The sequence below is a fragment of the Pelodiscus sinensis genome, chromosome 2 (assembly GCF_049634645.1).
Source record: "Pelodiscus sinensis isolate JC-2024 chromosome 2, ASM4963464v1, whole genome shotgun sequence".
In the NCBI taxonomy this organism is placed as follows: Eukaryota; Metazoa; Chordata; order Testudines; family Trionychidae; genus Pelodiscus; species Pelodiscus sinensis.
In genome coordinates this window covers 42159741-42184795 of record NC_134712.1, presented here as the reverse complement: position 1 = coordinate 42184795, position 25055 = coordinate 42159741, and the positions used below count along the sequence as shown (strand labels likewise).

Sequence of the window (25055 nt, the reverse complement as noted above, 5' to 3'; positions counted from 1 at the left end):
AGGATTAAGGGATGTTTCAGAATAGCACTTTATTTCAAAATCTGGTGCTGTGTAGACAGCGCCAGATGACTAAATAAACTATTTTGAAATAGCATCAAAATAAGATATGCAATTTGCTTAGCTTAAATTGTGCATCTTATTTTGAATTATAGTGCAGTGTAGATGCACCCTGAGCTCTTTTTTTACAAGAATAAAAACTTTTTACTTTCTCTGTTAAAGGGAGCATTTTAAAAAAATCTTCCCTATTTTGACATTTTCTTTTGAAGGAAATGTAGTTGTAATCTTTTCCACAACATTATGCAGCATTCTACAACTGAAGCAAAAAATAATGTGTATTTGAACTTGGTATTACTGACTTAATAATTTAAGCATTATTGTTTTGAAGTTACAGTACCTCTAAGACTTTGACCATAAATATATATTTAATTTGCACAATTTATGCAGTAAGGATGCAGGATATATTTAAATAGGAAAATACAGCCTCCAAGTTGTAAAACAGTTCCATGTAATAAAGCACAGAAAGAACACCATGAAAGCTCTTGTTTTGTGTAATTTGTGTGTGCGTGTATATGTGTCTGTGTCTTTTTCCTCATCTAATTTCATCTGTGAGAGACTATCCCTAGAGAACAAGAGAAGAGAGAACCAATTATATCCAGAGGCTGGTTTCTCCAAAATGAAGGCATCTGTTCCATGCCAACGACTTCCACATGGAAGAAAAACAGAACTTTGAAGGCATCTGTGTTCCTGGTTGACAGTCACAGATCTTAGGGTTTACTGTAATTGCCCAGCTGCAAACATGATTTGCTTGCTGCTGTTGTTGTCAGCTGATCTCATCACACAAAAAAGAAGAAAGCTCAAGTCTTCTTTTTTTAAAAAATACAAAAATCAGTTCTTCTATTGTACCTTGAGACTTTATTTTTTAAATTAAGGTACCTTTTTGGTGCACTTGATTTTCTTGATAGAAATTAGTTGTTATGAGTGTCTTAACTAGGACAAGAAAATAATTTACTATGCAAGTTTTCTGCCTAGAGATATTATTTTCAGGTAAAATTATTAAGATAAGCAGTTAATTATTTGCTATCATTTCAGGGTGGTATTTTGTAAACAGTATTCAGAGACCAACATAATTCACAAACTGCTTAATCCTGAAATCTGACCTTTTTTCAGATAAACAGTCCCATTGAAAATAATGGGATTACTCTTGTGAGTAAAGACCCTGGGATTGCACAAGGGTCATATGGCATAAATAACAAATATGATCTTCATTATTCAAATCACATCATATTCAATGAGAGTGGACATTTTATAAAAGAAAAAATTATAATTCAATGTACTGGTGATTCAGAACCATGCTACATTGCAACAGGTTTTTGTGTGTGTGACATTATGCCAACTTCTTACATTTTAAGTCATATACTTGAACTCATATACACAAAACTCCTGCTGCTCTTCACTGTTAAGACTGAAGAAATAGCTAATAAAAGCTTTGTCAAGGGCAGCTAGCTTCAGGCAGACTTGTCCATTCTGAAATAGCAAGACACTCACCAATTCTCGAAAGGCAGACAACATAGCACTTTAGGATCTAAGGACAAGGATATTGCAGTTGCAATGAGAACAGTCAAAACTGAAATATCATAAGGATAAAAGAGAGTCACATACTGTCACATACCTACACTTACATATAATTAAAGATCATGGCTCTAGGAAATGTTTAAAGCTCCAAGGAAGGAATATTTTTCTCTTTTCTTCAAGATGTTCATATAATCCTGGAACCTAAAATTCCACCTGTCCTCTATGATGGAATTGCCTTCCCTATCTTTCACCAGAGATTTTAGTGGAATCTACTCTCCAAGACAGGTACATTTTAAGTCCTGTTCTTGATCCTTTTAACTAAATAGCAAAGCCTGCCATGGACACCCACTGGTGCAGAACTGGGGCTTTAAGCCTCAAAATAATAATACCGGTAGATTGTATTAATTGATTCTCTTAAAGCTGTTGTAGTTGTGTTTATTGTTTTTGTACAAACATTGTTCTGAAATCCACTAGCCCATATGGCTTACCCAAAAGTACTTTTAATGCATTTCAGTGTAATGGTTGAAACTCTGGCCACATTGAAATCAATGGGTCAACCAAAATATATAAGCACACATTACTATATGAATATACATTTTCTAGCACCTATTCTTAATTCCCCAACATCACATGCAGTACAGCATGGACAATTAAGTAGAGATGAATCAGTTATTTTCCATTAAGACCTGAGCTAGTGGCTTATCCTCACCTACACTAAGAAAGATGAGAACACACGAAACAAATTTTCTTTTTCATTTGGGGGCAAATTTGGATGCAGTCTCAAAATGAATCCAGCAGACATTGATAAGGAAGATGAGCACATGGCTAAACTGGGAGAAAGGAGACTATCTTCAAAGCAAATCAAGAGCATTGAGATGTTTTCTGAAAGTATGCACTTTCCAAAGAGAAAAGTGTTGAAACTTCTACACCAGTATATTTTGTTGATCTTTCCAGCTATGCTTGCTCATTGTCATGCACATAAAGAATGTATAAAATTCAAAAATAAAGCTATAGTGCAGTCACTGGAAGTATGTTATCCTTGCTCACCTTCATTTTGCCTTGGAATTAGGTTCAGTATGAGTTTTCAGCATTAAAAGGTTTGCTGATGGTCTTTCCAAATAATTAATAGCATGGTCATGAAAGAGCAGTCCTGGCTTAATTTAACATTTCCTAAAACTCCAATTTTGCTAACTAAATCCCTTTCTACAATTTTCCTATTAAATATTTTTAACAATGTCATCATTTAAAAAAACACCAAAACATCCTAGCACCACTATTATTTGATAGCATACCCCTCCGGTGCCGTTATCCATAATTTGTTGGCAGCACTCTCAGCTTTCTGGCACAAGTATACCTTAATCTCTTTGGCAACAAACTCCACCTCAATGTCAATGGAACTGCTCTCCATTAATCTTTGTTGGAGCACTTTTCCCAAATATCCTTTGCCTAGTATCATTCCATCTCTTTTGCAGCAGTCTAATTATCTCATTTTCTAGCAACAGTTCCCCTCTATTTCGCTGGCAAACCTCAAACTGGTCTATGGTAGCTCTCCTCGTGAAATTGCCAAGCATACATGTTAAAAAATATTATTCTAACATTTAATAAAAGAAATGTTATGATAATATCCTAGCCACTCAAAATGGGTATAAACATGCTCTATGGTTTGAAATTTTATTTTATCTACTGATACGACTGAGCCAGTGGGGAAGAAAAATATGGTGGCAAAGTCTTAACCACTTTGATTCTCAAAAACACAACACTGTAAGCCTTTGAGTTACTAGAAGCCACAGACAAGTTTACTCAATATTCCAGCTTGTCATGATGAAACGTTGAAACAACAGTCTGATCCCGCTGCTCCCAGGCAAATGAGGGAATGATACACAGAAAACAGAGTATTCAGGCACAGAATCCATTGTGGAAAGTCTTTTGACCTAGCGAATCGAAACATGACATTTGAACCACCACCTAGGGAGGCGACTGTGTGGTCATCATCAGTCAGGCAAGAAATGTACTCTATAGCTCTTCAAATAAAATGAATCACAAAGGGAACCTGCTTGGTGGTAATGAGTAGTACTTATGCAAATTGCATATTAACACCCAGCTAGGCAGACATATTAAAGCATTCTACAGCTACTGAACTAACTATGGATCTTGTAATATTCATGTTGCTCATGCAGCTACCTCTCTAGGTGGTGGTCAAAATTCCTGGTTTTTACTCTCTGGCTCAAAATGACTCTTATCAATGAACTAATATTTTGTCACTGGAAGTACTAGGAGAAAGAAGATTTTTTACATGCCATTGTTTATGTATTAATTTCCCTCCACTAGGTGGAATCTTATCTCTTTCTAGATAAATAATAGCAGTTTAATTATCAAAAGTAGCTATTGTCACCTTCCATGTTTTCTTTGTGGTGGTTCATTTTATCTTTAGAGCCACAGTCGTACCTAACTAACTAAGTGCTCTTAACATAAAAAAAGGAATCATGAAACACGTCATGAGGTGAAAAACGTACTGTTAATGAACTGCAATATGGAAGTGTTACAATACTACTGTACTTTTGTATTTGTAGGGTCCTTCTATCTCAGTTTACCCTAATACGATGATAAATTTTTAAGGCAGAAGAGAGAAAAATGCAAACAGAAAACAATAATGTTAATAAATCAGTAAAATAAATATACATAACTTGGACAATAAGCATAAAAACAGACAGTGCTGAATTTTGTTAAAATGCTTGATAAGATCATATATCTTGCCCATCTCTGATGCCTTTTACCCTGAAATATCACTTTGCAGAAACTGAAATATGCACAACGTAAATGGATTATTTCATCTATTGCTGGTGGAATGAAATGTGGAAATTGTTTAACACTGAACAGCAACACTGTACAACATTTCAGGGCAGAATGTGAGGGAAAACATAGCTAATTCTATTGAAATTGTTATGGAAATTTTGTTATCATAGTCAATTTCCAATTTATCAAATGGTGTTAACATCCCCAACTGCTGTAAAAAGTATAATACCTTGTCCCGAAGTAGTGAGCACCCTGGTTTTAAATCTCTTCTGAAAAAGCACACAAGCTTGTGGCATTTGTTTAGTAATGGCTCCAAGGGGAAGGTTCAATAAACTCAGTCAGCACTATATCATTTCACTGTTATTTGGTGTTCCATCTAAATACTGACCAACTTAGGCCTTACTTAGCGTATGAGCTCTGACAGTATAGACCACAATGTAGTAAAAGGCAGCAGACCTTTTGTCTTCATGAACTGCCATTCTCCAATTCTTTGTCCTATGTGTATAAATCCAACAAAAGATGGAGTTGATCTGTTGCTAGTAGGGGATGGGAAGCGACTTTTGTATTTAGCAGAATGTTTATATCAGATGGAAGGCGTAAATGGTTGTTTAATTTTTGTTTTTGTAATTTGTGTCAGTGATGCCTAAAGCTTTTGATTAATACCCCCTTTTATACTTGTAAATATCTAAAATAAATAAATAAACAAACATCAGTCTCTTTCAGTCAACATAAGGAAGTGTGTGTACCTCTGCACTCATGCAAGTATAAGTTATATAGAACTTTTCAGTTCGATACCAAATATTAATGTTTGTGCACCTTAAATATAATCAGAGTCTTCTGTTATATTTATTTAACTGTATTTGTCCATGTGGTATTTGGTGTGATTACCTGTAAAAACAAAGTAGTTTTAACTATAAGGGGCTAGAACATTGAGTAGTACTGGGGTTTAATTTTTGCACATTTTTAAAGGTCATTTTGTGGCCCTGGGTGATTCACTTAAGTCGCAAATATAACTGTAAAACCAAATTGGAAAAAAACAAGGCACTTCCTCCCATATATCCATGATTCCCAAGAACTGATCAGCATTCAGCAACGAAACCCTATTTTAAGATTAAAACCAGGAGGAGGCGTGTATCCTTCTCTGTGGCGCCTATGTTGGACTATTATGAAATAAAGAGGTAAATTAAAATTTCTCATTCAGTACTTTATATATTTGCATGTAGTATTTGTATATTTGTACATATAACCTACAAAAGATCTCTTATTTGGGATCACAGTAAATTGCAACTTCTTTATTAAGACTCCTAATTAAAACAAAAAACAAAACAACCCTCCACCACTTTATTAATTCAAAAAAGTGAATCCTTTCCCCTAGAACTATCTCTGGTAAAATGCTCACCCCTTTCCCACAGTGCCCTCCCCAACAATGTGGTGCTTTCCATGTTCATAAAACTCACTTGATTAGCAGCACTACAGAAATGAACATTTTTGTATGTAAGCACTCAAGCATATTTAATCATTTTATTTAAGCATGGAAAAAGTTGCACTGGAAACCCTATCAAGTAAAATATCCTTGATTAACTTAAACAGATTTACAGGTATAATAGGAGTAAAATAAGCCCAAAAATGCTCTCCAGACTCTGCAATATCCTTAACTTTACATAAAACTTCTTGATAAGTAAAATTTATATTATTGGAACAAATAAGCAATTAATAATTATGTCTTACAAGGGGGGTTTTTTTGGTGGCCTTTTTAAAATAAAATTTATTCTGAGTTAAATCTTTTTAACGCTATACTGATATTTGGCTACCAATACCATTTTTATAGTCCAACAAGATGAAGTCCTAATTGCATAATGCCATTTTATCTGCACAAGATAAAATTTCCAATAAACAAAAATGCACATTAGGCAGGAGATTTTTCAGAATAGATTTTTTTTTTAAATAACCCACTTGCATTAACAAAAGATTGCAGTGGCTTCCAAATTATAGGGTGTTATTTTTAGTGGAAGTAGTTCAATATTCATATTGGAGCAGATGTAGCAGTTTAACAAAACAGCTCTTCAAATCCTGCACAAATTGAAAACAGGAAAACTGATTGCATTTTCTCTTATCACTTTCCTTTTCTGAATTGACACTTTTGGCCTTCTGAAAATTTACACATGGCTTTCATCTCAACAGCACCTGCTGATCAAACAGAAACCTAACATTTTAATGAAAATGGTATAAAGGACTAGTTTTCTCCCTACCGTCTTTAAGGGTATCTGTAGGCCACTCAATGGCAACAGTTGTGTAGATGGCATATTCAGAATAAATTTTATATTTTCATTAAATTTACTGTTGAAAATTAGTTAAATACAAGTGGCTCTTTCATATTAGCTCTCTGCTTTAAAATAATGTGTCTCTCTCAATATCTGCCTGACACTGATGGATTTCACTCTTCAAGGAGGTTTCACAGAATATCTAAAAGGTTTTGAAATAATAAGAAATAGCATTTTGTGGTCATTAGGTCATTACAAATACTCAGGTAACTCTATATAAATATGTTTGCATACATATAAATATGCACAAAGAATAGTATTGTATTAAGTATTTCTTCTTTTTCATCCATTGTAAATAATATTGTTTCTGTAAATAACCCCCTCCGGTTTAATCTAAAGGAATGATGGGGGGAGGGGAAGGTGTCCAAAATGAGCTAATTTTAAAGTTGTCTTTTGTTTTCTTATACAATATACTTATCAGGTGTAGGTCTAGCAGGTGCTTTGGAGCTACCAAGGCTGTGATGAACAGATGTCATCATAGACGAGTACAGTAAATTGCCCAATCAGCCATTCAGTTCAAATATACTTGTGTGATTGATGTAAAGTTTGAAATATCTGGACTTGTATATAAAATATGAAACATAAGTATGTTGTTATCCTCTCTGCTTCTGAGCTGGTAAACTCTGAAGTGCAGCAGCAGGTAGCAAGGACCTCCTTCACTTCTGCATAATTCTTAGTGTAATTAAAGATCTTTCTTAGACCTGCGACGTGTCAGTTTTTTTAACTGATAGAGCCCTAACCCTTCTGATGTACTCTACTACCATCCATTACCATTCTGCTTCAGTGATAAGGTAACCTGACGGCAGAGATGACATACAGTAATATATGTGCCACTCTAGCCAGTTGGTTTGTGAATTTCAGTGTTTCATCATGCTCACTGAGGCAATCACAAACCTGAAATGTCAATATGTTCAGTCAATGGAAGTAAAATAATGGGACTCTATTGTCTTACCCTATCGATCTGCTGCTGTCAACAAGAATACATGTTCCCCTGGCTTTAAACAAATTTTAATTAGGCTTTTAGTTACTGGATCATATCTATCTATCTATGCAAACATTTCACAGAGTGATGCAGCAACAAAAAGATTTTAAACTTTTTTTAAACACATTTTGAATGACCAATCGTTGATTTTTGTTTAAAAAAATAACTCTTTATATGGAGATTTTTTAAAAAGACCAAGAGAGGGAGAATATGCGTTCATGCCTACATCACTTAAACAAGAGAATTCTCCATCAATTGAAATTTTAAGTAAACCAAAACTATCAAACTTATAAATATATTAAATTTAAGAGGGATAGCACTCATCCTTAGCAGGCTCCAAGTTGAGACATCTCCAATAAAACAATTTAGGCGGTTGAAAACACATTATAAAATTAGTGTTTCCCATTAAAAATGTGGGTGGTAACAATTATCTTTACCTCTTCCTTCCAAGAAAGCCACACTTGGACTACAAACAGAAATCTCAGACGTCTAATTGGACACACCCCCCCCCCCCCTTTTTGGGAGGTTATTTGTTCTTTTAGTGAACTGGATATCCAGACCCCCAAACCACAGTGTACCCTACAGAAACTCTGTTCTCCTTTCCAGCAAAACAAGGGCGTTGAGGGGGGGGGGGGGGGGGGGAGAGAAGAGTTAGTGGAAGATAAAACACTGCAGTCCTTCAAAATCAATCAAAAGCCTCAGCAGCCCTCTCCCTAAAGAGAGCCTATTTTCTACCCATTCTCACCTAATAAAATAGCTAATCAAGTCGTTATGCTGCTTATTTGCCGCCCCCACCTAATGGGTTTTAAAGTCTATGCGAGACATCACCTATTGTTCACCCGCAGCCCCCTCGCGCTTCCAGAGCCGGGTCAGCCGGGGCCAAGGCGAGATCGGGGGCGCCTCTCACCTTCGCGAGTCCTGTTTGCGCAGCGGAGGTGCCGGGCGAGAGCGCCCGGGCCAGGGCTGCCGCCTGCTCCCCCCGCACAACAAAAGGCAGCTCCCTTTCCTCGCCGGGCTAATCTCGCCGTGTAAAGCCTCCGCCGGCGACGAGGGGAAGATAAGAGGTTACATCTTCACTTCGCCGGCCGCCTATCGACTTCGGCATCGTTTAGAGGTGGGGGCGGGGGAGAGCGCCCCCCCGTCTCCTCCCTGCAACGCCTGGAGATTACCTTCTGGCGCGGGAGGGCACCGGCCGGGGCTTTGTATTCATTAAACACACGTCGCCGCTTATCGGAGGTAAAAGGCTTGTCAGGAGGGCACTATTGTGTGTGCGAGCGAGAGGGAGCAAGGCAGCGTGCGGCCGGGCGATTGCGGTATCAGCGCGGCCCAGCTGGAGGCAGGGAAAGCCGCCGTCGCCGAGGGAGGGGAAGCGACACCGGCAGGGGCCCTGCGCCCCGCACAGGAGGCAGCTCCCATCCCGTCAGCCTGAGCCGCAGCTGCCTGGTTGGGTCACAGGCCTCCTAGGTGGCAGCGCAAGAGACATCACCTGAAGGCCCGGCCCCCTCCCTGACAGGCGGGAGAGAGGTCAGGCCTCACGTTTATTGGGGGGCGGGTAGAATCCTCTCCCAAGTGCCACTCTTATTGGGGAGGGGAGGAGAAACTCTGGATAAAGCCCCCCCCCCCTCCTCTTTTGACTGCTCAGGCAGGTTTCAAAGTGGCTCCCTCTGTCAGCCGGGCACGAGGAGGATCTCCTGCCTTGGCTGATGAAGCCCTCCTCCTTCAAAATGCCCCAGCCTGAAGCAGCGAAGGACCTGCCCAAAGTGCTTACTCGGGGGTCTATATCAGGCGTGGGGTGAAGGAGAAACATGCTCCCCCTATTCCCCTCACACACGCGCCTAGGAGGGCCAGCCTAGCAGATTTTGTGTGCTACAGCTAGAGCACCAGGCAAGCTCACCAATGCTGAGGAAAGGGGCAGCCTTAGAGTCCAGATCCTGGCAAAATGGGGGGCTGTACCTGGGCCTTAGGTTTCCATCCCTGGTCTATATAGAGTTCACACATCTAACTAACTGAAACTGGGAGCTCTCCACCAAAGAAAGCAGTTTCCTCTCTGATTTCATTTGTAACTGCTGGAAGTTTTCTCACGGGTCCTACCAGACATGCTAAAGTACCAATGTGGCCCTTGAATGTTTTTATTTGTTTTAATGGTCTCCAGTGTGTTTGGGGCACATTATATATAAACTGTTCACCTTGCCCAATGCGGAATGTGCCCATACCAGTCATAGCAGCTATCAACTGTTGTGTGGGCTACATATCAGCACAGGAAAATGGTGAACTAGACCAGGTCCTATAGCAAATCGATTCATTTATTTAAAGATATAATGTTCATCCATGGTTCATTTTTAATTCTGAAAAATCTGATTGGATTAATCCAAGAGGCTAGGTTAGGTACTGGAAGGGAAGGCTATATACGAACCACAAACAGAAGAGGCCAGAAGAATCACTATACAAACAGCAGGTTGTTTCAGGCTACTCTTGTCAGTCAAGTCTAAAAGTAAAATAGTTCTCTCTCTAACATTAATTTATTTTTAGGGAAGTGTGCTTCTTTTTAAAGTTTGTGGAGCAGTAAAGTGAAGGGTGAGATCAGGACAATGGCAGTACACACAGTTGAGAGAAGCAGGCATTCTTTACTGAAGCAACCCATCCAAAGTCACAGGGCCAATATAGCAGAATTTTTCCACAAGAAGAGAAATAAAGGGAATTTGACACACAATACAAAGTGAAAGCAGAACTTAAATAGGGTGTGTGTGTGTGTGAGAGAGAGTGAGTGAAAGTTGTCATTGCAATGAATGTCAGATAAAAAGGTGTCTGTCACAAATCCTCTTCTAATCCAATAATGTGAAAACCTCTTGGTATCACTGAGACCTAACACAAGGTAACTTTTTTATTCTTTATAAACCACTGCTACTATACAGTTAGTCCTAGAAAGATAGTGATATGGCAAATTTTCCTAATACAAAGCACTTTTGACTCTACACTGAGGATAATCTGTGAATTTTACATAGCCTATTTAACACCTGATTCTTTAGCCAGCTTGTTTTCTACTCAAGAGCCACCACCTTTGCCATACCTTCTACAGTCCTCAGTTATGTTTGATTACTTCTAACAAGTCACATTAAAAGAAGTTAGTCAATACATTTGAAGTATGGTTTTTCACACAATGATCTTTTCTGAATTTTAGAAGAAGTTAATTAAGTTAACTCAATACGCAAGGTACCACTGCACTTTCTTCACATAGATGCTTTCTCAAAATATTACCTAAAGAGGGGATGCTCTATTTATTCAAGAAATGTTAGGATTTTTTCCTGCAATACAATACCATAAACTAAATTAAATCAGTCAAACCCTTATTTTTCAGTTACTATATGTGCCTCAGAATACACTGACATTTCTGGCAAACAGTTTTACTATAAGAGAGGCACAATTCTCTAGTGATAAAAATACATGTTCCTTTCTAAAGCAAATAATTTGCTGTGAAAACATCACAGTTAAAAATAAAGCAGTGTATAGTAATATGATAAGAGTACAAATGTATAACAGAAGCAGCGTGCCATAATCACAGCTGTCTCAAAGTCCAAGCTGGAGGCTAAAAATCTTAATTTCAGCTGACTGTTTCTTAATAATGGGTTACTTTCCCATAAAGCATAAAGTCCATCTGCCCCTGGCAGATAAGTTTGGAAGCATTAAAATAGATAAAAATCTAACATTTTCTTTTTTGCATTGAATATGTGATTTCTAGCGTGCTATAATGTGAGAATTCCAACATATGACCATTATGGCATAATATCTCATTGCTCAGCTTGTCATTACTTCACTTGTAATTCTTATGTTAATTATGTTCATAATTACTATAAACAGATGCGATAGAAATTCATGTGACCTTTTACTACAGAATGGATTTCTCACTCCTTTCACTTTATTTTAGGACATATATGAAAGCAAATTAAAGAAAAATGTGATTTTGACTAGCTATGTATGTACCTATTTAATATTAAATATACATTTTTCTCATACTGCTTCAAAGGAACTTCTCTATGCCAATATAGGTAAATGAAAATTAAATGTAAAGTCTACCGTGATGTATATGCTTAAATCCTGTGATTAAAATGAATCTTTTCACGAAATTGAGCTAATCCCACAACTGAAGCCTAGAATATAAGTAGAGTGTTGCATCTTTATTCTGCACCTTTGTAAATGCAGCAGTATTCTGCTTCATAACTGTAAGTGCATGACAGAAGTACACAATTTATTTTACTCACAACCCAACCATCATCCTCTGTACATAAACCACACTTACAATAAAATCACTATGGATTTCATTTGCAGAAAGCCTACTCGAATTTCATTTCTTTGGCCCTAATCTATAATTAGTGTGGACAGACAGGTGCAAACCCTTCTCTTATACAGATGGCTACTGGAAATGGTGCAAAGTAGCTCCTTCTGTTTAAACAACATACAGATAACCTGCTCTGCTCTTATCACTTACAATTACCTCCATTATACTGAACTAATGTTTACTTTAATAACATGTCCACTGTTCTCTAAACACTATTTGGAAACTTTTATATCAATGGCAGAAAAAATGAAGATATAAGGTCAATGTCTTTCAGTTTAAAAGTAATAATTTGTTTTAAAATCAAGTTCCTCTTCTTAAGGATAACTTTATTTAACTTTTCATTTGATTTTACAACTGCTGGTCATTTTGCTTAACGTGCAAAATCATATACTGTACCTTTTCTGAGTTTTTTATATTTCCATATGTTAAAATAGGCTAAACCACTATATAAGAAACAAGAACAGAATAGCTATAATTTTAAAAATACGTTCTTAAACTGTAATATTTAAAGTAGCCAATGCAAACAGGACTATTAAAGTTTAGTTTTGAAATGTTATGTATTGTTACATTTACTATCCCTAGACCTTTCAGTTGTATCAGATGTGTGCATATGGAAGGAGACTGAGAAATTCCAAAGACTATTCTTTAAAAAATAGTTTACATTTTTTAATACTGATTCTAGTTTGTATACTGATATTTGTTTAAACTCATACAAACATCTTTAGCTAGTTACTAATTAAAGGTTATGTGAAACATACATAGCCTTGCTAACTCCATGTCTCCAAGTTTTTGAATGAGCGAGCCAGCTTTAAAAGGAATTCTCTACATGCTTTTAGCCAAACCATGAGAATAATCTTTACACAACAGCAAGCACATGTGTTATTTCAGTTGATAAATTGTGTGCAAAGATCAAGAAGCCTTAAATTTCTACAAAACAAAGACAAAGCTTTTTTAAACATTGTGGAGCTCCCCCCAACATAACCCTACTAGTATCCTTTTTTCAATTAGCTAAAGATTTAACAGTAATGGACTGTAGCAAGTGGATTTGAAAGATGAAATGACAATTGTAACCGCCTTTCCCTCATCTCCAGTGCAAATACTGCAGATGCCTATTTTTCCAAAGTGCCTGGCTATGAGGAGCTGTGCAGTCTGTATAGCACCTCAATAAGCAGGCTTTGCATTCAATGCCTGTCAGCTGAACTTCATTTCAGAGAACTGAGAAACAGGATTTGACAGAAAAGAATGTATAGAGCTCACTAATCACTGACTGACCAGCACTTCAGGTGGAGTCCCACCACCCCATCAACAATACTGTTAGCATCAAATTCCATGTATGCATAAGCATATACAGTAAAAATATAGATACCTAAGTGTACACAGATGAGACATAGTGTGATGACTTTGGCAAAAACTTGAGTCAACATTAAGTGGTCAAAAATGGCAGAAGGCAATGTTTTACTTGAAAAAGATTTTGGAAAGTATTTAGAAGCTTGAAGCCTTTGAAGAAAAACAACTTGTGCAGCAGTTGCCAGCAAATAGTGACCTAACACTGCTGTCTGCATTCCATTACAAACAGAATGTTTCTTGTCTGTTAGACCATTCTAATAGTTTAGAAACAAAGTGATATTAGGTATTATTGAGAGCATAAGTGATGAGCTCTGTAAGGAACACTGCTGTCTTAAATACTCCTTGTCTAGTTTCAGCTTGCCAGATATTGACAGTTTTTTTACTTGTTTATTGTATAATTGAACTTTATATTATGAGTGGAAAAAAAAAACCTTATGCATGAACTAGCATAACAATGGTTACATTACAGGCTTAAACCTGATAAGATGATCAGAAAAGTTCTCAATAAGCAAATAAGATGGCTGTCTAATTAAAAGGCTTAATAGTGATACTACAAGGTAAGTCACATAAATAATGCAATAGGATGTTTATACTGAAACCCATTTTCAGATAATTGTTCATAGTATTTTTAGGTGGAAACTCCAGAAGTACATGGTGCTAAAAATAGAACATATAAACAATGCAGCTGAACTTTAATAGTCACTCAAACTCAAGGAAATTCCCTGATCATATTGGATTTCCTAAGGAAATCAGCCTGGAACTAACTGAATGAGTTTTCACACTACCACTGAAAAGGTCAAGCATCAGCTTTTAAAACCATTAGAAACCAGTTTCACCATTATTCTGTTATCCAGATTCACTGGAACTGTTAATGCCAAGCCAGATCAGAAAATCTGGATAATAGAGTTAAAAGCTACAAAAGTCTAATAATGTGCCTCATCTAGGTTAGGATAAACCTCTTGCCTTAAACTGCGATTAATAAAAAAACAAAGGTGCTTATTTAAATGTTCCACTGCATTCTGTCAGAAAAGGGGGTAAATATATCAACAAACAGAAGTAGTCAGAAAACTACATTCATCCCTAACTAACTTTTTTTTTAGAAATACAATAATAATGTTTCTAGCTAGATCTCAAAAGAAAATATTTTTTAAATCCTGCAAAATTCATTCAGGTGTTAAAATAAGTTACAAAAAAGTATAAACAGATTACAGTAAGTCCAAAAATGGAAAAAAATATACCCTGCTTTGGTCAGCAACTGAGACCACCATCAGTGGATAAATCAATTTGCAGCAGCTGTGGACAGCCATTTAAGTCTGGGGCCTGAACAGATTAATTAGAGGAAGCGATGTTAAAAGTTAAAGGGGTCAGAGTTACATTAAGTACATGAATTTTTGCTGCAGCAAACCCCTAGTACTACATTCCAAGGTTCAGAAAACATCCTCCTGGTTAGTCAAGGATATGCCTGTAATATTTGGAAAGTCAACTGCTCTTGAAATATTTTTGCAGAAGACAGTTTTTTCTGGGTAGATTACTTTTAGCTTCACCCAAATATTATAGATCATGCCAAACTAGTAGTGATTTTTTGCATCACGTTGTGACTTTTAAGATATTAGGATATTTAGTAATATTCAGAGGCATATCACTCTGTTCTGCATACACATTAATAAATGTTTGCCATAACTTTAAAGTCCATATACTATCAGAACAAATACAATATTTTCAATTTTGTCATATTTTACAATAGAAAATTTGACTAATTCTTTATGGAAGATTTTCTATTTTACCAGAATCCCTCATTTGAATGACTTGTGTGCACAATCTGCATCTGGAGCCCTACATTGGAAGGATGAACTGGAAAGAATAATAGGTCTTTTCAATATACATTTATGATTCTTTACAATTCAAAGACAGCAGCTGTAAATAAGCTCTGAGATTTTAGAATACCCTTCATCTGCCAAGTGGCATGATGCAGATCCTTGACATGAAGGGTCGCAAAACAATAGTAATAATAACCCTTGGTATTTCTAATATGATTCTAGAGCACTGAATGCGGACACTCCTTCACCATTTAATCTGGGGATGTTCACCGCTGCTGCAAATCGATTCATCCAGCGATAATGTCTGGGACTCGGGACTAAATATAGCTAGAGAGGAACTTTTTGGTGACGAAAAATATTCCAGTATGTCACTGTATCCCCCTTTGTTTCTTTATAAAATTTGGATTGACAGGGAAGGTACAGTTTGTATGCATACATTTCACTGTCAATTACCGTATAATAGAGTCGCCTGCTCGACGATACCACAGTTAGGGTTGCAAAGCACTTTTCAGTCTAAACGTTATTTGAATCCCTTAAAGCGTAGTAATGAAGGGACTCGAGAGTACCAAAAAGTCAAAGGCTTCTCTAACTGATCCAGACCAGGATTCTGCATTGTTTGATCTCCGCTTTTGAGAAGCTAAATAATGAATTACTGGAATCAAAACCTTTTGAAGCAGATTCAGGATCATCAAAGTAAAACTGTGTTCGCAACTTTAGAAATACAACATATAATGCTGCCGCATCGTTTTAGGAAACGGATACATTTTTAAGATTGAAAGGCAGTTCAGTACGATGTGCGCTGCCTGAAATATTTCTTGCAAAACAGCCAGCAGTGATGTTGCCAACACTACATAATCCGACCATTGTAAGGGGGGGGGGGGGAGCAGAAATCACCCGAAATATTTCAGGCACTGCAGATCACAGTGGCTAGCGCTGTGATCTTGCAAGAAAAAAAAACAGATCCTAAAACGAGACAACTACCATGGTACGGAAGATGACAATGAAACTTGCTTGACATGCTAATTTCCCAGCAAAACGGGGTGGGGGTTTTTTTTGGTTGGTTTTTTTTTTTTTTTTTTTTTTTTTTTGCACTCCGAAGAGTTATTAGTACCGATTTGTGCATGGGGCTGTTGGGTTATAAATGCATGCAATTCTAATCCTGCAGCATCGCTCCGAGTGAGTTAGTTACAGCCAGAGAGCCCCTTAATTAGATCGATCCTAAAAAACAACCCTACAAGGCTGATACAGGAAAAGAACGAGGGGCCCGACTCCCATCCCGTGATCCTGGCCCGGGGCTGCAGCGCTGAGAAGTCCCCGCACACCCCTTTTCGGTACTTACACTGAAAAGGACCGGAGAGTCCCACCATTCGCCACAGGCTGTGAGCTGAAAATAAAAGTTCCCGTCCTCCTTGGGGGAGAGCCGCCAGCCCAGGCTGCTGGAGGGCAGAGGGAGCGAGAGAGGGGAATGCAGTGCAGAGTAGTGCAGTGCAGTTTCCCTTCCCAGTTCAGCTGATCCACGTCCACAAAAAGTCAAAGCGAGCCGAGAAGGAACTCCAGCAGCTTTTCAAAGGGGGAACAGCGTGAGAGAGACGACTGGGTCCAGAGGAAAGGAGCAAGAGCCACAAATAAAACAAAGTCTCCGTGTAAAGATAATTAATGCCCAGGTCCCTTTCTGTTGCTGCTGCAGACAAATGTGATCTAGAGTGCAGGAAACTGCTGCTGTCACTGGTGGTGTCTGTGTCCGCCTCTCTTTAAAGAAGGCGATGCATAGATTTGCAGGACTGCCGTGTGTCTGCTTTGGAAGAGACGCTCCATGCAATGTCGTGCAGATCCACTCGCAGAAAGTCTCCGCTGTGTTTGTCTCTCTCCCTCTGCTACCAGCCACCTCTAAAATCAAACAGCATACTGCAAGCAGCCGGCCTGGCTCCGCTACCCAGGTGCAGGGGGGGAGGGCTTAAAGCAGTGGGAGGTGATAGAGGTAGGAGACATCTGTGTCGTGAGGAGGTTAGTGGGGGTCAAGTATATGTTAACAATAGGAAAGCACAGTCCCTCTTGGGCAGTCTGCCTTGCCTACTCTTTCTTTCTATTTTAGTGGATGGACATGTAACTTGCTCCCTAATGATGCCTTCCCAAGACTGCCTGCTTTAAGAGTCCAGACTGCCCTGCAGTAACCCAAGACAAACACTTTCCCTAGCCATCTGGAGAGCTCCTGGCTTCTCTGCCTGTATCTCATCACTGTCTGAAGAGACAGCACTGCTAGAAATCAAGCCACTCTCAGATCTGCTCTCTAATCCCCTTCTGTTAGCTGATTTTCAGTCAGACTATTTGCTTTTGCATTAGTTAATAGCCTTAGAGAAAACAATTATCATTTTGTTTTTCCCTTTGTTTTCACTCTAGAAAGAGTACAGTAGTGAGGAAGGTTTCTCTTTTTAAGAAATATATGGTCATTCATGTCTTGCAAGATACATGTGCAGTTTCACACAGGGGATGCTGAAGAGTAGAAACCTAATCATAACCAACTCAGCAGTGAAAATTAATTACAATATTTGACAATTAAGCAGTATTAGAATATTAAAAACATGAAGCACAAATGTTGGATAAACATTTAAAGAACCATCTATGGATCCGATGAATAAAATACTCAGCTTTTAATTAGCTGGGAAACAATGTTACAGTGTGACAAACTACAGAACACTCTTATCTTTATATAAATTTAACACTATTACTTGGTGTATAATATTATTCCTACTGCATCTACACCTGTGGCCCGAATCAATTCAAAGAATATATTTCTGTGAAGCACACATCTTTTCAAGTAATAAGTCCATGCATGCAGTTTCTAGATAGGTTGAGAGTGTTTTACAGTGAGTTTAAACTATAATAGTTTTTACTACTTGTAAGTTTTATTTAACATCCCCAAAATGTGTAATGTTAAGTAAACATAACAACAAGCAAAATTTATTCCCATGGGCAGGAACTTACACACATTCTTCACTTTAAGTACATATATAGATTCACTGAAGTCAATTGAACTATTCACATGCTGAAAATTAAGCATGTACATGACTGCAATATTGAAGACTATGATTAGTATTTGCTTCTGTGATTAGCTTTCAATATTCCATAGGTTTATACAATTTGTTTTTAAAATATGCTTATAGTCTGGAAAATCTGCCCTCTCTACTGATATAAATAAGACGTGGAACTTCAATGGAACTTCTACCTTGCTTTATACACTGCTGTACACAGTTGGCTGCGTCTAGAGTGACATGATTTTCCGGAAATTCTTTTAACGGAAAAGTTTTCCGTTAAAAGCATTTTCGGAGCAGAGCGTCTAGATTGGCATGGACGCTTTTCTGCAAAAGCACTTTTTGCAGAAAAGCATCTGTGCCAATCTAGACGAGCTTTTCCGCAAAAAAGCCCCGATTGCCATTTTCGCGATTGGGGCTTTTTTGCGGAAAACAAATCTGAGCTGTCTACACTGGCCCTTTTGCGCATAAGCTTTGCGCAAAAGGGACTTTTGCCTGAACAGGAGCAGAATAGTATTTCCGCAAGAAGCACTGATTTCTTACAGTAGGAGGTCAGTGCTTTTGCGGAAATTCAAGCGGCCAGTGTAGACAGCTGGCAAGTTTTTCCAGAAAAGCGGCTGATTTTCCAGAAAAACTGGCCAGTCTAGACACAGTGACTGTGTCTACATTGGCATCCCTTTCCAGAAAAAGGATGCTATTGAGACACTTCGGAATTGCAAATCCGCAGGGGATTTAAATATCCCCCGCGGCATTTGCATTTACATGGCTGCCCCTTTTTTCCGGCTCGGGGTTTTTGCTGGAGAAAAGCGCCAGTCTAGACGCGATTCTCCGGAAAATAATCCCTTTTCCGGAAGATCCCTTATTCCTACTTGAAAGTAGGAATAAGGGATCTTCCGGAAAAGGGATTATTTTCCAGAAAATCGTGTCTAGACTGGCGCTTTTCTCCGGCAAAAACCCCGAGCCGGAAAAAAGCGGCAGCCATGTAAATGCAAATGCCGCGGGGGATGTTTAAATCCCCCGCAGAATTTGCAATTCCGACTGGTCTCATTAGCATCCCTTTTCTGGAAAGGGGTGCTAATGTAGACACAGCCAGCCAGTTGAGTTTCATGGAGCATAAGATAGATCTTGCTCTATGGTGATTTCAATTTACAAAACAAAGACTGAACTGTAAAAAGTAATGGTTATTTTCTTACTTAGTATGATAATTTATTACAAGCTTTCCCATCCCCTTCTAGTCCAAGATATTTGTAGATTTTTCTGGCAACAGCCTTTACATTTGAAATGAAATCTAAAAGTAGCAAAATACCACACAATATGCATTTAACATTACCTGGTGAAAACAATGGTATTTTGCACAACTGCAGTTTCCAGTTATTAGTTAAGCTTCACAATGCTTGTGACATAGGTAAGTACTTTCATCTCCATTTTGCATAAGTGTGTACGGAGATTCAGATTAAGCAACTTGCCAAAGGTCATAGAGCAAGTCTGTGGCAAAGTTAAGAATGAGCCCAAGAGTCCTGACTCCCAGTTGATACTTTAAAACGTCACATCACTCTCACCCTGTCAACTTTCATCCATATTCACCCTAAAAAATTAATCTTTCAGCCACCTCCAAATTAGAGAAAGTAGTAAGCAGAGGCCTGTAATTTATGGTCTTCCCCTGTCTCTCCTAGTGACATAACTAGCAACCGTGGTGCAAGTATGTTAACATTTCCGGACTTTGTGTTCCCATTTGTAAACAAAGAAGAATATTTACAGTTACCACAATTTTTTTTTTAAATCAGCACTAACCATTATTGCATAGTAAAGAGACAAGGTGGATGAGGTAATATCTTCTATTGGATGAAAGAGACAAGCTTTTGAGCTTACACAGACCTGAAGACAAGCTCTGTGTAAGCTCAAAAGCTTGTCTTTCACCAATAGCAGTTGATTCAATAAAAGATATTACCTCGCACCTTGTCCTTCTAAAATCCTAGGACTGACACGGCTACAACAACACAGCAAACAAGTTATTGCATAGTATTTCTCAGTATTTAAATAGAGGGAAAGCCTGTTCATATACCAGAGTGTGAGAAATGGTAACTTCTTAATAGTGATCACTGTGCTTTCCTTGGAGTTGTATTGTGAGAGTTAATCAATGTGCTTCTCAGATAAAAATCTGAAAGTGTAAAGTATTATTATAATACTACAAAGCTAATGAGTGAACTATGGTCCCCTCCGTATTATTTTTATCACAACTTTTTTCTTTTAATACACTGCAGAAAAAAGATGTTTTGTGATACTGGAAGGATAAACATGTTATCTGAAAATTATTTAAGATTCCAAATATAACTATTTTTGTAGTAAAAAACTGTCTCTGCAAACACTTAAGCAGGTGAATAACTTTACACACCAGACATTTTTGCTACATGTTAAGGTGCAAATGGTATGATTCAACATGTGTATTACCATGTGATATATTACATAAGAGAAAGGTAGATAAAAGTGAAGTTGCACATGAAAATCAAACAGTGAAATACCTCACTAGACCTTATAGTATGACCATTTTTAGCCATACATAAAATGATCATATGCTAAAATATATGTACTTTAAAAAAAATTGTAGTTATCTTGCATGGAGTCTATAGCAACCACACTAAAATGCCCAGTGTCAATGATACGTCAATACACATTTCACCTGTCTACACAACTATTGCTATAGAAAAATATAAATTTCCTTCCCACAATTATCACCATTCTCAAAATCTGTTTAATATTTAATAAACTTCTATTTACTGTCCAAATATTTAACAATTATTTTTGCCAAATAAAATTGATTTAAAAACCAAAATGTTAAGACACTAATGTGCTATCTTATGCATTTTACACCATACATAAATTAAATTTCATAATAGGCATATGTTTTTAGTGAATTTGTTTCTTCGTTGTAGTGTACTTTAAAAAAGGCACCATTTATCTCCTACTGAAGTGCATCTGAATTCTGACATTCATTTCAGTGTGAATAGGGTTGGGCCCAAAGTGTATGTATCATGGGTTGTGATAGTTGATGTGACAAATACTCATTTTGATTGAATATCATAGTAAATGGCCATATAAAACTAAATAGTCATAATATTAAGCTAGACTCTTGATAGCTTTAATTTATGAACCTTTCTCTTAGTCACATTTTTCAGTTTTTCCTCTAATTTACAAGTGTATTTTACATGTTAGGGTAGGTCACACTTCATTTTCATTTCATTCCATTCAGTTATAGCACCTTTTGTAGGTTATATATTACAGAAATAGGGAGACAGCTATATTATTTTCAATAACACTAGGGGGCTGCGCTCCCTGCTCAGTATGCTCACAAACCCCCTCTGTGGGAGTAGGCAGCCCTGACTCTTCCCCCAGCTGCTGAGGAGGGCTGGGCTGAGGCATGGCAGCCCTGGCCTGATTCTGCTCTCTCCCCTGGCCGGGCCAGCCCTGGCGATTCCCCTCACCAGCTGCTGGGGGGTTAGGCTAGGCTGAGGCTGTGGCAGATGCAGCATTCTCCCTCCAGCTGCCAGGGGGTTGGGCTGGGCTGAGGTCGCTGCTGGTCTGGCTCTCTCCCTTCAGCCACTGGGGGGCTGGGCCAGGCTGAGGCTGCAGCAGACACGAGTCGACTCTCTCCCTCCAGCCTCAAGGAGGAGGGCGCGTGGCTCCCGCTCTTCTCTTCCCCACAAGGGAGGAAGCCCGTGAGGTGGAAGGCCTTGTTGCTTCGGCCCCCGGGGTGAGGAGTGGGGAGGCCAGGAGGAGGCAGGGTGGCTGAAGGCGGAGGGAGGGGATGTGATGATGTCACTCTGTCATCCCAGATGAAACTTTTTAAATTTATTTAGAGAGATTATGTATTTTCTGTGGAAAATCCTACATAACCTCTCTAGAATTTGAGCTAAGTCCTGCCCTGACCAATGCATGGAAATGAGGCAGAGACATTGTCTGGTATATCCTGTGATACACAGCTCTTGACAGTTAGGCCAACATTCCTCCAATAGAGATGCAACAAAGGAGATAGAGAAACTACTGAATTCACTTTGCTTTTCCACTGAGCAGGGATAAAATGCCCTCTAATAGTGCTCACTGATAACAGAGGAAGATGCGCATTGGCTGGATCGACAGGTGCTCCCATATCTGGAAATCTGCAAGGGTTCATGTTACCTAGACATCTCTTTGTTCAGATCTTTACTACAGGTTGACCCTCTCTAGTCTAGCATCCTCAGGACCTCATTGGTTGCAAATGAAAGTATTTTCTTGACCATGGGAGATCAAGATTGTCTAGCAGCATTACCAACATTTCCACTGCTTAATGGGCTGTTAGAGGACATTTAGGGGTACATTTGATCTAAATAACAGCACAGAACATTGAGAGCCAGGACTGGTCGCTGTCAACAAACTTATGGTACCATGAGAAACTTGACCACACCCATAAAAAGTGAACATCCACTTAACAAAATAATTCGAGACAATAGATGTTTCTGCACCAGTGTTTCTCAACCTTTTTTTTATAAAGTACCCCTTTAAAAAAAATTGTAAGTACCCCCACTACCTACAGTTTTCAGACACACAAAATCTTTTTCTACCATTGCAACACATTTGTTTAAACAACCTAATGATAGCCGGATGGGTGATGAAATTTTTTAGAGTAAAAAGTACAAAAATAATAAAGCACTGTAAAACTTAAAACAAAAATTCAGTTTTCTCCAAATTTCAGTTGTGCTGACGTACCCCCAAAACTACTCTCGAGTACCCTTGAGGGTACTCATACCACTGGTTGAGAAACACTGTTCTGGACTAAAGAGTTTCAACCTGTATTTGTTTCTGAGGGTGCCTGAAACATGTTAGACAAATTCCAAATGAAAAGGCCTAGTACCTACTTTCAGGAGCTTACAAGTTCCACTGATATATATATTTATACCTTTCTTCTTGCACAGCACAGTTTTAGCTGCATGTGTGTATCTGTAGTAAATTCCACTTTTTATAGTTGAGATACAAACTAGAATGGGTATATTGGAACATTTGTACATATTTATTAGCCTCTTAACAATATGAATACATTTAAGAAAGTAAGAATGGCCATAATGAGTCATCCCAATGATCCATTTAGCCAGTATTCTGACTTCTGAGAGTGGCCAGTGTGAGATGCTTCAGAGAGAATAAACCAAACAGGACAATTTTTAGCAATCCATTCCCTGTCATCCAGTCCCAATTTCTAGCAATTGGAGATTTAGGAACATACGGCGCATGGAACTGTGTCCCTGACCTTCTAGGCCAATAACCTACTTTATATAGCGCATTTAACGTTAAAGGTCTCCACAGCACTTTATAGACTATGTTCTCACAGCAAAAAGAAATGTAGCCATCTCTGGGTTGACAACTAGCACACAAACAAAGGGTGTCTGTTGGGGATATGTTGGCCAAGATCACAAAGGCAAATCTTAGGTGTTGCTGGACATACTTTGTGCATGAGAGTTTTGTGACATTATTCACTTGGTTTCTGTAAAATATGGCTAAGCCAATCAAACTTATTTTATTGAAAACCTTTTAATGAGGGAACAGGCTACTAATTAAAGAGGCAATATGATACAATATTTAAAAAAGGTTATGAAATCTTGCTATTCACATCCATAAAATCCTTTGTATTTTAATCCATTTTATATGTATTTTATTTGTATATATTTGTTTTTGGTAGAAATACTTTCCTATTTTATTAGAAAAAACTCAAATGTCATAATATAAAACTGGAATGCAACTTCTCAAACAAATGTGAAAACAAAAATATTGAAATAATAAATTTTGCTTCCATCAATGTCAAAGAGCAGGAAATATTTTGCTGTTGAGGCTCACACACACACACACACACACACACACACACACACACACACACACACACACACACACACACACACACACACACGAAAACTGTTGCCCGGACACACATATGCATAAAGTTCCTTAACTTCCCCACCTGCTGGGCAGCCACCTGCAATCAACAATAGTGACTTATTTTGAGACAATAATAAAATAAGCAGTCATAAAGCTGTTTAGCTAAACAAGACTAGAAACCCCTCAAATGCTAAGCTGCAGGCAAGAGATTTATTGAATAGTTGGCAACAGGGTGAGCTTTCTTGTGACAACCTGTGAAGGACAACAATAACACCTCTCAAACAGTCGTATTGTAAATATGCCTACTGTTTAACTAGATACACCTACCATCTGCAATATATGTCACTGATTTCAGCTACTGTAAAGTAATGAAACCAAGGTGTGTGATCTGTACCAGGTTTTCCTTTGTATATACACAACCTCTCAGAATGGGTATGTCTACACTACAAAGTTAGTTCGAACTAATGGACGTTAGTTCGAACTAACTTTCATAGGCGATACACTAGTGCTCCGTTAGTTCGAATTTAATTCGAACTAACGGAGCGCTTAGTTCGAACTAAGTAAACCTCATTCCACGAGGATTAAGCCTAGTTCGAACTTACTAGTTCGAATTAAGGGCTGTGTAGCCCCTTAATTCGAACTAGTGGGAGGCTAGCCCTTCCCAGCTTTCCCTGGTGGCCACTCTGGCCAACACCAGGGAAACTCTACTGCCCCCTTCCCGGCCCCGGAGCCCTTAAAGGGCCACGAGCTGGCTACGGGGTTTGTGCCAGTTGCAAGGCTGCCAGCACCCGTGCCAGCACATCCAGCAGCTGACACCCCATGAGCCAGTGACCCGATGCCCCCATCCCTCCCCCTCTTCCCGGGACCAGCCTGGCGGCTCCCAGGAGCCTGCCCGGGGCCACAAGAGGCGGGTGCCCGCGTGGTCTAGTGCGGAGATCGTGGACCTCATCGAGGTTTGGGGGG

General features: G+C 38.5%; 1 protein-coding gene across 5 annotated transcripts in view; it reads right to left on the bottom strand.

Annotated features, from left to right (window-relative positions):
• Positions 1–17399, bottom strand: part of RUNX1T1 (RUNX1 partner transcriptional co-repressor 1) — a 140282-nt gene extending 122883 nt beyond the window's left edge. The window contains exon 1 of one of the 5 annotated variants that reach the window (XM_075920393.1): positions 16505–17399. Coding sequence is in view for 1 of the 5 variants with exons in the window: in XM_075920396.1 (XP_075776511.1) it covers positions 16505–16532 (28 nt within the window). In the remaining 4 variants the exon portion in view is untranslated. Of the gene's footprint in view, positions 1–8496; positions 8519–8575; positions 11105–16504 lie in introns of those variants that run through there. The other 4 variants (XM_075920396.1, XM_075920398.1, XM_075920394.1 and 1 more) reach the window with 4 other exon arrangements.
• Between the last annotated feature and the right edge of the window lie 7656 nt (positions 17400–25055).